This window comes from Galendromus occidentalis, unplaced genomic scaffold (assembly GCF_000255335.2).
Source record: "Galendromus occidentalis unplaced genomic scaffold, Mocc_1.1 scf7180000077477, whole genome shotgun sequence".
Lineage (NCBI taxonomy): Eukaryota > Metazoa > Arthropoda > Arachnida > Mesostigmata > Phytoseiidae > Galendromus > Galendromus occidentalis.
In genome coordinates, this window is record NW_003805465.1 from 1058991 (window position 1) to 1071406 (window position 12416).

The following is a 12416-nucleotide window of genomic DNA, read 5'->3' on the forward strand; positions in this document are numbered from 1 at the left end:
GTGGGTTACCAACACCACAACTGCCAACCAGCGACCCTCGGGGTCTTTAGGGTCGCTGTGCTAGCCCTGGTCCTTTAGGCCCTCCCCTCGAGATCAAGGGAGTATGAAAGGGTGCGGGAGAGAATCTGGGACAGCTACGGAGTTACCTGGTTGAGCCGCCGAGCAGCTTACCAGCCGGCCGGCTTGGCCGCTCGCGGGCACTGTCGCTCGTTTGCCCGCGTGCATCCGTCAGCTCTTTGTTTACTCAGGAGGGAACTGAAATGCTCTGAAATTGCTCGAACTATGTACACTCACATACGAGTCGCCTGTAAATGTGAACAAATGACTCTGAGCTTTCATTAAAGGGCAGAGACGAAACGCTCGGATCGGGTACCTCAGTCAGACGCGATGAGAACCGCAGCCGGTGGCCCACGAGGCTCTCAAAGTCTCGGCGCGACCCTCGCAGACCGTGTCGGAGCGGAATAGCGGATGACTCTGATCTGTCCTGGAGCCTCTCCGGGACTTTTCGTGGACACTAGCCTTTCACTGCGAGAGAAGCCGCGGGTCTCCATATTCCATATTGTCGGGAGCGATTCTTTCCATTATGAACATTGATCAAGACCCGATAAGCTCTCCGGTGCGAAGGGAATCTCCTCCGCCACGACGAGGCTCGATGTCTCCGTCTTTCGCCTCTGCAGAAGCGGTCTTCTGCATGGTATGACGTCATTCCGATCAGTGCGAACCCTTGACCGCTGCGCGATCACTCAAGTATCACTTTCTCATCCGTCAGCGTCGGGCTGATACCTAATGCCAGGCTCCTCATTTTCCTCGCTCGTAGAGGGAACGAGGAACCCGGAGAAATATCCTGTATTTCATTCAAGAGTCTATTGGAATGAGGAGTCATCGTTTATTTTGCTTTGAACACTTCTCCACCATTAGCCTGCCAGTCCATGAAGCTCCCTTTGTATATTTTCATGCTGGAACGACAAAGAAAAAGCATCAAGAGTCTGGACGCCATCAGCAATATTGGTAGAGCCCCATTTGGAGGGTTTGAGAGCTTTCGGAATATTTCACGGCAATCAAGAGGTTCGTTCCCCGGGGAGAAACTGCATTGGGAAAGGATTCCAGAGCAGAACACAGTCTCCGACTCACTCATTATACCCGACCGCTTTCAGCTTGTCGAGAGCCAGCAGTGCCCTCCTTCCAGATCTACAGGATAGGATCACATTCCGGCCAGAAGGACCAATCGGACGTCCTGTAACGAAGGAATTCGCTCGAGTCTCCGACGGAATCCGTGAGCTCATGATGACTCTCGGCATTTCATAGCATCCAAGAAAGTCCACGAGAGAAAATCATCATCAGACGAACCGATTGCTCTTTCGAAATCGACAGGGTCGCCGATCAGAGCGTCCAGCGCACCCAGCGGTATATTGACGCTTCCTGGAATGGGTTTATTGGTAAGCCTGTGATTCCAGCGTTGGGCGGCAGGGGAAGCTACATATCCGTATTTGCAGGAGCTCTGTAGTACGGGGAAGGCCTCAAGGACTTTTGAAAAGCAGCAAAACGGCATCGAAGCCCAAATCCTTGTCAATAATCTTCTCGCACTCCGAGGGCACTCCCGGGACACCATCTAAGAAGGGTTCGAGTCTGCTACGGAGCCATTCGAAGAGCATGGGGGCAGGAAACTCGGGACGATGATGGATGTTCTCCTCTGTCGACGCACCGGGAATCGAACCATCGCCGTCGAATTCTTCAGCTCCGCGAACATCCAGAACGAAGTTTTCCGAACAAGCCAAAAGCTTTTTCAGCTCTCCGAAGCTGATCTCCGGGGGGAACATATTTTGAGCGTGGAAGAGATTATAACTCTGATATAGCGGAGATCATTCGATTTCTGAATACAGAAGCGCCGGAATACAGCCAGCCTGAAGACTTCCTCTGAAGACGAGAGGAGTGCGCACAGGTTTCACCAGGCACCTAAAACGGGGATCGAGAGACTTATGATAGAGTGCTCAGCGGTCATACGGGGGATACATAGGTGAGTGCGAACCCTGAGAGTTGCATGATTCAGCGCCATTGGAGGAAATGTGGTGAGTGTGGAGGACATGCTCGATTTTGTAGTCAGTACCAGGAGAATCTCCTCCGATTAGTCGGAATAGGGAAGCAATCACGTGGAGGTGATATCTGCGGAAGCTGCAGCTATCCATTACATGGATTTTCGCGAGAGTTCCCCTGGTTGAAGGGTTTGCTTTGACGTACCGCTTTCCATATGCTTGTCGTGTTTCCTCACTCAACAGCTGAGGAGCGACTGCTTCGAAGGGATGTAAGCCATCTCGTAGGATTCGTGCTAGTCAGTGCCAGCTAGCAGACGAACATTGGAGAGGGTGTCTGTATGAGCCCCCGCTAGTTTAGCGGCGGGTAGAAGCGCGCGAGATAGCTAGTGCCGGGGGTGATGAGCTACGCTAAAGGTTGAGAAACTGATCATGAATCGATGTCTTTTGAAGAATGCATCCGGAAGTGGATCGCTCCTACCTTCCTTAAAACAAAAAAGATATACCCCTGGATGAGGAAAGTTTCTTCATTCGAAATACAAATGGCAAACTCGATATACGAGGGCGCGATATGATGAAATAATGAACATGGTTAAATATCGGTAGATCGAGTTACAGTTTTTTCGGAATCATCGGATCATTTCCCCTAGTTGGGCAGATCCAAATGACGGGGTCTGGATCTAACTCGACTGCGGAGCAGCTAATGCTGCGCAGTCCTGAATACGAAAATCCGTTCGTGGTGATCTAATGAATGAAACTGTCGGAATGACTGACCTATGTGACACGGCACATAGGTTACATAGCATTCCGATTCCAGAAAATATGTCTTCTTCTCCGCGGGGAGCTCTACTCTTTTCATGCAATCTCGGTGTTGCGCCAAATTTTGATCGATTTATGAGCCGGACGTGTGAGGGACACTGTACATATGGTCACCGTCGGCAGACATCAGGCTGTAAGAGTGATCTGAAAGGGGAGTCTCGTCAACTCTGACACGGGGATCTGGGGTCTCGCTCGGACCCGTCACCCACTGATCGCTTTCTTCATCGTCTACCGCGTCGACTGCAGGGGAACTACCGGGAGCGGGAGCAGCTCCGGCGCCTGGAAGATTACAGCGAAGCGTACGTTTTTGGGTCAGAATGATATCAGTGGAATAAGGCGGCGGAAGTCTCACCACGTCTCGGCCTGTACTTTATCTGCTCGATGAATTGGATCGGCGAAATCCTCCCCGCATCAAGCTCAGCCCACAAAAGGCGAAGCTTCTGCGCGTTGAAATCCTTCTGCTGATTTCTCCCGTCAGCTGTCTTCGCCTTGGTTGGCAGGCATCGGCTGCTTTCCGATGCCTAGTGACAGTCGCTCTCGTCACAAGGCATCGGTGGAAACGGTGAATCACCACCACCACCACCAACAGCAGCAGGCAACAACCACACACACACAGTCGTTCAAATTCAAAGGCATTCAAATTTGCGCGCCTCGCCCTGCACATCCAAAGCAGCCTTGCTCGGTCTGTTTTCTCTCCGTCGAATTCGTCTGCTATCTTCGACTACCTATACCGAATCCTACGACATGGCTTACATCCCTTCGAAGGGACCGACGGCGAGGGGGAAAGTGGCCAGCACAACGAGATGTTTACTGCCTCCGTCCACGCATGTCTGGGAGGAGAGAGCGTGAATAAGCGGCGAGCGGAATATCGTTGAGGAGTCCGGAAGAACATCGCATCTCTAAACTTATTGAAATTATTAAAATTAAATTATTGAAACTCTTTTTGAGCCGACATTCCGGCAACCAATAGTTTTCGCGACTCACTCGAATCGTTCTGGTCCCGGAGCTAGCGTCTGCTGGGAGGCGGGCGTGGAGCTCCCCCGCCCTCCAAAATCCGACTTCAAGCTCTAGGAGGGGTTTGAGTACGCATCTGACCGATATCGAATGCCTCCTCAACGACCTGAAGAGTGACTCAAGCCCAGGCAGCCTGCCTAGACGGGAGACCGAGGATGGATGACCCATGACGAAGAATAGGCTAACGATATCTCGTCTTGATCACCGCTTTATCAAGCTTCCATCGCGAACTTCCTGATAAAACTTGTTTGTCTTATGGGATCGGGGAAGGACTCCTAGAGAATGACCACGAGCCACGAGAAAGCTGCATCCCGCGGACGCGCTTCCGAGCTACAGCGGCTCGATGAGCGCTATCCCCGTGTAGTGAAGTTGTCGTAGACGGCATCGGCCAGGCGAGAACCACGTCGAGTGAGCGTGTCTCCGGATAAGGCTTCACTGTGTTCGGCTGATTCGGTCAATATCGTCCCCAAAAGCCGAGAAGTAGATGCTCGAGGTAGAAACGCTTATCCTGACACTACTGCTCCGCGGTAGCACCTTCCAAGAGCTCTATGAATCTGGCACACGTTTTCCCTTTTCACCGCTTTCTCCCTCTCTTGACCGTCGCGGTCGCGTCAGTTTGTGCGTCTGTGTAAGGAACCTCCTCCGGTCAGAATACTCATGGTTTTCTTTTCGAGTTGTTGTGCTGCTTCGCGGGGCTGATGCGTCAGCTGTAACTTTCAGTTATTCGGTGCCGGTTTCTGCGGTCGATCGAAACTTGGAGACATAGAGTGATTCGGTACGTTTCATTGTGATCTTTGGAGCGCTCAATTTGGGATCCTAATGAACTTCTCGATCCGCTGAGTTGTCTGTTGTTTTTAGAAACCATCGCACAACTGACTGAGAGGATTCGAATTACCTTGTAAACTTTCCGGCAGGCCCTGATGGTGAAACGTCTCCCCGTATATAGCTGACATTTCCGTCAGGGATTCCAGAGTGACAGTGAACGTTGTGGTCAGGACATAAGGCTTTTGCCTCCTTCCTCGTAACTTCCTCGGTATTTATGTCATCGAGCTGTTCCAGATTGTCCAACATTTCTTATAACGCGCCGCTCACTATACCGCCTCCCCTAGTCGCGTAGAACTCGGCTCCCCCTCGCTAGGCTGTATGTCGAGCCGATGCTCCCATATGCATGACTAGAGCTCCCGGAGGAGCTGCTTTTTGCGAGTGAAGCTCAGCTCGGAGGACCTTTACTCCGGGTCTGAAGGAGAATGTACTACTGAACAAGTCACGATGGTCCTCGTGGCCTGAGCCCAAAGTCGTCATTATCCGTTCTGGACCCCGCGAATCGCATGTTGTGAGCTCTGAGTGGAAATCTCTGAATTTGGGTGGCGACAAAATTTTCCGTCCCGATTCTGAGTGGAAGCGCGAGGGAATTTCCCTGGTGTCGCCGGGGGGCGCGGGGAGGCGCGACGTTGATAGATCAATCGGACCTTGTATGCGATGTTGGCCGAGGTTTTTTCAAGCAGTCAACGTAACGCGAAGAGTCCCGAGAGAGTTTCCGAGCTTCGTGCCTGTCAACCCCCAGAAAGACCGCAAGCTCAGGTCTCATTCTCCGGGAGTTCATGGCCTACTAGCTACAGCCCTCCGCCCGCGGCCAGACCTCAGTCCCCATATTCGTCTTGAGTCGCAAGCCCCGCCAAAATGGGAAAGGTTTCCGTCTTCTGATATTGTCAGTATGCCCACTGCATGCAATGATTTCCGACTGTCGAGCTCCGGAACGGCGGAATCTAGCAGTTAATTTGCTGAGCAGAGCAGGATGCGATTGATGACCTGGCGCGACATCTAGTAATTCTTCCACGCGACGGCGTTCCTAGCGATCTCTCGCCCATCAGGGACGACTTGAGATACGACGATTCCCAAGATGTCGGCGGTAAACCGGGAGTCGACGGTACTTTGTTCGCCGTTGGCTGTCTAGCGAGGGAATGAAGTGGAAGCTGACTCAAGGTTTTATCCACCACCAGAGCGCTTCTCTGTGAGACGCACGTAGCGAATTTCGAGCGATATTGCTAGAACTGGATTCGACTTCTAGCTCATCCCGGTCTGAGCACTCTACGTGGATTCGGGCTGGGAAGGAAGTTTGTGCTTCCAGAGGCGTAGTGTCTCGCGACGCCGGGAGAGGGGATTTGGATCGATTTTTGAGCTCATCCGTCTCGACCCGAGGAACGGCCTCAGTCCGACTCCTTTTCCTGCTCCACGGAAGGGCATACGAGAGTCTAGAGCAGTGGCTCTCAACCTTCCCCTGTCCGTGCACCACTCGGGACTTGCTGAGAAATCCATGCACCCCCAAACCCGATTGATCTTTGACATAGCGCATGTCAGAGTCTCGAGCTCGAGGAGATGGTTGCGCCTGAATTTGAATATTTTCAATACACGCCGATACCGGCCGGCGAAGGTCCGGATTGCAGGAATTTCGTCCGAATGTCTCCGATGCTGAGATCTTCCTTGCGAATTCGGATAGCTGAGTGACCGACACCTCAAGGAACCCATGCAGCCCCGCGTAGAACGATCGCCACAACCTCAGGAGTAACCAAACTTGTGGCGGACTTCTCGAAGAGGGGCCCAGCTCCTCGTCGGCTCTCCCCACCAGTCCGATGAATTCGCTTGCTTTTTGCAGGAGCGTCCCCCTATCGACCATGCTAGAGACGCCATCAACCGCGAAGACTATCGCGGAGGTGCTCGGTCTCATTTTGACCGTCATGTGGATTATACTCAGAGAACTAGCGTTTTTCGTGATCCCCCGCCCTTCCAAGTCCCTGAGAGACAAAACAGTCGTCTTGACCGGCGCCGCTCAAGGAATCGGACGCCTTGTTGCCGAGAAAATCGCGCGATTGGGAGCTCGCTGTGTGCTCGTGGACATCGATAAAGTAAGTCTGGTCACATCGAGTGAACGGGGATCGAAAACCACGAATATCTAACCCGGTATCGAAGAGGTCGGAACCTCGGGGAGCAAGCTCTACTAGGATCGATATCTTGAGTCAGAAGAATAGCTCTCGTGAAAGCTTCCGAGATTGAGGAGATAGATCAAGTATCCCGACTCGCGCATGAGGGAGAGCATCGTCGGGACCGGACCCGAACAAAGCGGGAGGACTTGATGAGCAAGCCATCCAAATTAAGTTGGTCGTCTCTCTGTCCGACAGGAAAAAAATGACAAGGCTGCCGCTGAAATCCGAGCGGCGAACTTCGACGCATGGTCGTACGCTTGTGATATTTCAAAGGAAGATCAGATAGAGAAGATGCACGATTGGATCAAACGTGAGGTCAGTTCCTCCAGTAGCTATCACCCGACCCCGTGTGGAGCCGGACCCACAGCTCGCTCACGATACTCGACCGGATCGAGTAGGAATTCACGATTGATCCGGGAGTCTCGAACGCTCTCATCAAGGCTTGAATTGAGGCATGAATAGGGATTCTAAATATTACAGGTGGGTCCTGTCGATGTTGTCATAAACAACGCAGCGATTGTGAACTGCCAGGAGATTCTCGCTCTTGAGCCTCATCGAGTCCGTCGGAATTTTGAAGTGAATACTCTCTCTCATATATGGGTAAGCTCGATCAGCCGTGAACTTCCAAGAAGAGAAGACATATTCACCGGCACTTTGTTCCGGAATCGAAACTCTCTTCGGAATCCTGGTTCAGGGCCAACCTTCACGTCCCTAGATGATCCGTGAGTTCTTGCCATCAATGAAGGAGCGTGGAGAGGGCCATTTTGTGGCCACATCGTCGATAGCTGGAATGCTGGGTACGGCTTACCTCACGGACTACTGGTGAGTCTGAGGAGCTTGGCAGCATGGGTCTACCGGTCTTGGGGGAATTCCGCGAGCATTTGACACTACAATCCGCAGAAATTCACAGCGCCTCGAAGTTCGCCGTCCGAGGGCTCATGTCCGCGCTCGAAGAAGAGCTCAACACGCAAGGATTCGGTGGCAAAATCCATCTGACCACTGTCTGCCCCCTGGCGATTAAAACGAGTGAGTATCCAGGGAAGCCTATCCTCTCGTTCTGTCGACGAAGATCGCCGTCTTCGGGACCGAACTCTTGACTGCGAATCTTGTTCTGGCGGAAAACTGATTCTGTTCTCGACAGCAATGTTCGAAGCCCCGCGTAGTCGTTTCCCGTGGGCGATGCCGCTTCTGGAGCCGGAGGAGGTGGCGAATGGCTTGGTGGACGCCATGCTCGAGAATCGCAGGGAGGTGATCATACCGACACGCGTCGGGGTGCTGAACAAGCTCTGCAGGTGCGTTGAATGTTGTTGAATGCTCATCTTATGATGAATATGGTCCTAATCAATGTGAAGGGTAGTCCTAGCTTCGCTTTCTCGGATATTCCGCCGATTGTACACCCCGGAGGCAGCGATTCTCGCCTTTTTTCCGTCAAATCAATTGGAAAAGGCGTGATCAAGAGCCCTTCTGCTCCTCGCATTCATATGACAATTTGATGTCTCCTCCCTTCTCCTCCTGAACCACGCCGTTTTAGCAGCGTCGGGAAGCGAGCGGTGTATCAACCGCTTCAGTCGGATCTGTTGATAGTCAAATCGTTTCTGTCGTTTACCGATTGTCTTCGACAGTTTGCTTCCGACCGACGCGATCCTGAGCTTGCAACGCTTCATGGGCTACGAAGTTGGACAGCATGGACAACAATCCTCGAAAGAGAAATCTCTGTGAATTCAGCGCGCAGCCGGCCTCCTTGAGGACATTCCATCAATTGCCATGGTTTCTGGTCTCTCGATGATCGCTCATCACCCCGTCATTTCCACATCTTCATCTCAACTGTGCAGAATCAGATATCGAATGACTATCGGAGTGAATCAACACTCTGGTAGCATTCCGAGTTCAGGATTTTTATGTAGTGATGCAATGCATTCCATGATGCCATGGAATCAATTATGAATCGGAGCCCCTCCCAGAGTGAGTCTAATCTTTGTTCGGAAATGCCCTCGCCAGTAAGGGATCGTGAGTTTGTATCGTTCCTTGTCAGTCGATCTGAGATCGGATCAAGGTGCTCCAGAAACAAATATGTACCATGATTGATTGGGACAAATGAACCTCTCAATATGCTTTTTTGGGGCTTCGAGGAGAGAACGTTCTCATTCTTGTATTCGTGGAAAGCAAACAAGAAAAAAAATAAACGTGGATGAGTATGCTTCGATTAAACATGGGATCCTTATTGATATCCTTCCGATGCTCATCGGACATCCGGGCCCATCTTGTGGTGTCTAGATTCTAGGTCGGCTCTGCCCACTGAGTTTCCGGTGAGTGTTCGTAACCTTGCCCGCAAGCTCTCTCAGAGCGTAACGCTCGCTTACTAGCTCTCTCTTCCTTTCCCGTTCCCTCGACAGCTAGAACACATCTCCTTCTCGACGTTGTCGCCGAAATGAAGGCTCTCTTGGCATTCGAAGTGTTTCTCTGTTTAACGCTGTGCTCCGCTCGAACGGCGCGTGACCAACAGCAGGCGCCCAGCGGCTACGACAAATATGAGCGGCCCGCGGCAAGTATCGAAGTCGGAGTGGGAATCAGCGTCAGGAACCTCGAGTACGTGTCTACGGTCGATCGCAAGTACAAATGCCAACTGCTGGTTCGAACGACGTGGATCGATGAGCGCTTGGCTCACACATCGAAGGAGGAGTATCTGAGTTATCCGGTTGATCAGGTCTGGATACCCGATGTGATCTTCGAGAACGAGCTAAATCCATCCCAGCTCCGAGGAGCGCTCAGGGACGACTCGAAAATCCGGGTGGGACGTTCCGGGATGGTCCATTTGAATCAACGAGTTAGCGCCGAATTCGCATGTCCGATGGACTTGCAGAACTTCCCATACGACATTCAAAAATGCCCCCTGATCATAACGTCGTGGACCGCCTCGCTCCCGCAGCTACAGCTCATGTGGAACCCCCAGCCTGTCGTGGTATATAAACACGCTTTCAGCGTCAGTGATTTCGCCTTGCGGAGCTTCGAAACGGAAAATTGTACGTCGACGACCCCCATCGGTGTATACAGCTGCCTCCAAGTGAACTTGACCCTGAAACGTATGATCACACCGTATGTGATCCGACTTTACGCTCCGATGATCGTTTGTGTGGTCGTGGCGAGTTTGTCCTTCTGGATCCAGTGCTCTCCGGTCAGAATCGTCGTGCTTATGATCGATCTGCTCGGGGCAGCTGCCATAGAGCAAGTCGCCGCCCACACTTCGACGTTTGGGGACTATACGACGTACATCGACATATTCAGCGGCGTATCCATCGCATTCGTGCTCTTATCGTTGCTCGAATTTGTCGTGGTGCAAAGTATTTTCAAGCGTGAACTGATGAGCGAGAAGCTCCACTCGATGATGAATGACATCCGAAGCAACGGTCTCGACATCACTTGTAGGATTATCATGCCACTACTCTACGCTTTCTTCGTGACCGCATACTTCGCAGTGGCCTTCTTTCTACTGGACGATGAATATCCCCCGTCATAGTGTTCGAGGAGCAAGAGTTGATATTATTTCTGACTCCGAAAGCTCGGCGGTCACAAGGATGGTTAAAACCAGGCTGAACGGGAGGCAGGCAAACCGACGGTCAGCTCACCAAACCACTTGAACCGTCTTCCACTTCTAGACCATCACTCGATCGTAATGGACCAGCGCGACGCCTTCGGTTAGATCTGATCTGCGATCGATGCCTTGGGCTCCGTCATCACGAAATCCCCACCCGATGATCTCCAGAAGATCGATCGCAGTTTCCTTAATAAACATGCTATTTATTATTACTTCACACGCCGGATCCGTCTCACGTGCGGCACTTGGAAGCGAGGTCCCGCGACTTTTCCGGGGGAGTTTCCGATCCGAGCGGTCTATTCGGATTATGAGTTAGCTGGTGACGCGACCGGAAGCCGACTCTTTTGGGCATGTTTCAAAAAAGCAATGATTTCATGAGTCGGCAGAGAACATCAAAGCTCGACTCATTCTTCGAGCCGAGCATTTATTCGGGGAAACATCTGGAAGCGAGTAACCCCGGACTACAGCCGTAGGAACACAAGTCATGAGCTTCCGCTCTTGTTTTTCCATCGACCATCTAAGAGCGGGGCTTAGGATGTGGTAACTCTACCTCTGGCCGTGGTAATCCGAAACGCTGCGGTTTGGTCTGACCATCGATCGCTCGCTAGTCTGCACTATGTACTGAGTTTCCTGAACGTGGTCATCTTCTCCCGAAGATGAAGGAAGGGTCTTGGATGTCCAGGGCAGATTCGATATGAGATGCGGTCTTCTGATTGCCGTAAATTCGCGGGAGTCCTTACAGAATATCATCGATTCTGAACGACTTCCTCACGGGAGATCCCAACGTCACCAAAGGAGGAGATACATTGCGGAGCACCGTTTCCTCTTCACAATTCCTATGGAGTCGGCGTCTATAATTCAATCGTGGGGGCCATCGGTGAGTCGAGTTCCGCTCCTTTAGAGGATACGGACGTTTCCTACCAACACCCTTTCGGAAAAATCGTACCTCTGATGTCGCTGAGGGACTCCGGAGGGATCTTGTTTCTTGCGGAGAATTCGGTTTATGCTGGAAACGCTGGGCAGCGCTTCCCGCGGACAAACTCCTTCCTATGGGAAAAGCGTCGAAGGAAGTCATGGATGGACTCCGTTTTTCTTTTCCAGAGAGACTTAGCGGATTGAATACTCACTCTAAGTAGGCGTTCACGAATCTCCCAAGCGAACAGTGATCCATTTTCTTTTTTGTAACGGAGAATCTTTTCAATGACCAATGGAGTAGACACTCGTGGTTTCGAGCCACCTAGAATTCGCCTCCTTCGCTCAGAAGGTGCCTCAGAAAAGGGATCGATGCAGCGATAGGAACGGATCTCTCGGTATAGAGTCGAAAAGGGGACACGGAAAACGCGATGGGAAACTCACATAACTTACCGATGGCTCCTGGCAAAATGGAGCCTGTCTCTGCGAATCTCGACAAGATCTTAGAGACGCATCCGTGAGACACTAGGAGTCGTCGGGAAATGTCACAAGGTCGGAAACCCAACAAGGCCTGATGAGCAAGAACGCACACCGGTTGGATTAGGTAGAAGTCGAGAGGAAACGGCCCCTCAATGATCGGATTGCCCCTCTGGTTCCTCCTTCCCCGTACACACGAAATCGACTTCACTCACCATCTCGAGAATCCTTACTCTGACGTGCAGCGGTAGAGGCTTGCCATTAGAAAACGCACCGCCCAGCTGATTGACGCCGCCGTTCGATGCACCGGAACTCCCCACTGGAATTAAGAGTCCCGCTAGTCCCGGCTGCGCAACCTGGCAGAACGATATGCGTGGGGAGCAGAGGGAGCGTCCAACCTCGACAAGAAATTCCATTATCTCTCACCAGTTTCGTGTTGAAAAGACGAATCTTCGTCTGAATCTTGACCATGTCCGAAACAGTCTGAGCGAAGCACGAACGCCTGCAGCTGAGAATGGATTCCGCTGACAGCTTGGAGATCCATCCTGTCCAATCTGAGATGGATGTCAACTGTCACTTGACCAAACGCATTTG

At 51.9% G+C, this 12416-nt stretch overlaps 4 protein-coding genes across 5 annotated transcripts; 2 read left to right on the top strand and 2 right to left on the bottom strand.

Annotated features, from left to right (window-relative positions):
• Positions 1 to 870: 870 nt before the first annotated feature.
• LOC100906271 (thiosulfate:glutathione sulfurtransferase) lies at positions 871 to 2367 on the bottom strand. 2 transcript variants are annotated; one of them, XM_003745052.3, is made up of 5 exons: positions 2236 to 2367; positions 1703 to 1953; positions 1348 to 1419; positions 1132 to 1234; positions 871 to 956 (listed from the first exon to the last, which is right to left on the bottom strand). In XM_003745052.3, exons 2-5 carry the CDS (start codon positions 1815 to 1817, stop codon positions 887 to 889), a joined length of 360 nt encoding a protein of 119 aa, XP_003745100.1. In that variant the 5' UTR covers positions 1818 to 1953; positions 2236 to 2367; the 3' UTR covers positions 871 to 886. The 2 variants fall into 2 exon arrangements, with proteins under 2 accessions (XP_003745100.1, XP_018495779.1); XM_018640263.2 differs by lacking the exon at positions 1703 to 1953 and having other exon boundaries at positions 2236 to 2301.
• Positions 2368 to 4508: 2141 nt separating this feature from the next.
• LOC100906125 (short-chain dehydrogenase/reductase family 16C member 6) lies at positions 4509 to 9049 on the top strand. The gene is made up of 9 exons (XM_003745051.1): positions 4509 to 4635; positions 4775 to 4893; positions 6514 to 6763; positions 7037 to 7156; positions 7322 to 7441; positions 7557 to 7663; positions 7752 to 7867; positions 7983 to 8133; positions 8464 to 9049. Exons 3-9 carry the CDS (start codon positions 6533 to 6535, stop codon positions 8558 to 8560), a joined length of 942 nt encoding a protein of 313 aa, XP_003745099.1. The 5' UTR covers positions 4509 to 4635; positions 4775 to 4893; positions 6514 to 6532; the 3' UTR covers positions 8561 to 9049.
• Positions 9050 to 9269: 220 nt separating this feature from the next.
• On the top strand, positions 9270 to 10355 carry LOC100903469 (glutamate-gated chloride channel). The gene has a single exon (XM_018640226.1). The coding sequence runs from the start codon at positions 9270 to 9272 to the stop codon at positions 10353 to 10355; it is 1086 nt and encodes a 361-aa protein (XP_018495742.1).
• An 814-nt stretch (positions 10356 to 11169) lies between these two features.
• On the bottom strand, positions 11170 to 12366 carry LOC100903616 (paired box protein Pax-1). The gene is made up of 6 exons (XM_018640227.2): positions 12249 to 12366; positions 12038 to 12141; positions 11799 to 11916; positions 11561 to 11670; positions 11380 to 11480; positions 11170 to 11269 (listed from the first exon to the last, which is right to left on the bottom strand). The coding sequence occupies exons 1-6, from the start codon at positions 12364 to 12366 to the stop codon at positions 11170 to 11172; spliced, it is 651 nt and encodes a 216-aa protein (XP_018495743.2).
• Positions 12367 to 12416: the final 50 nt, after the last annotated feature.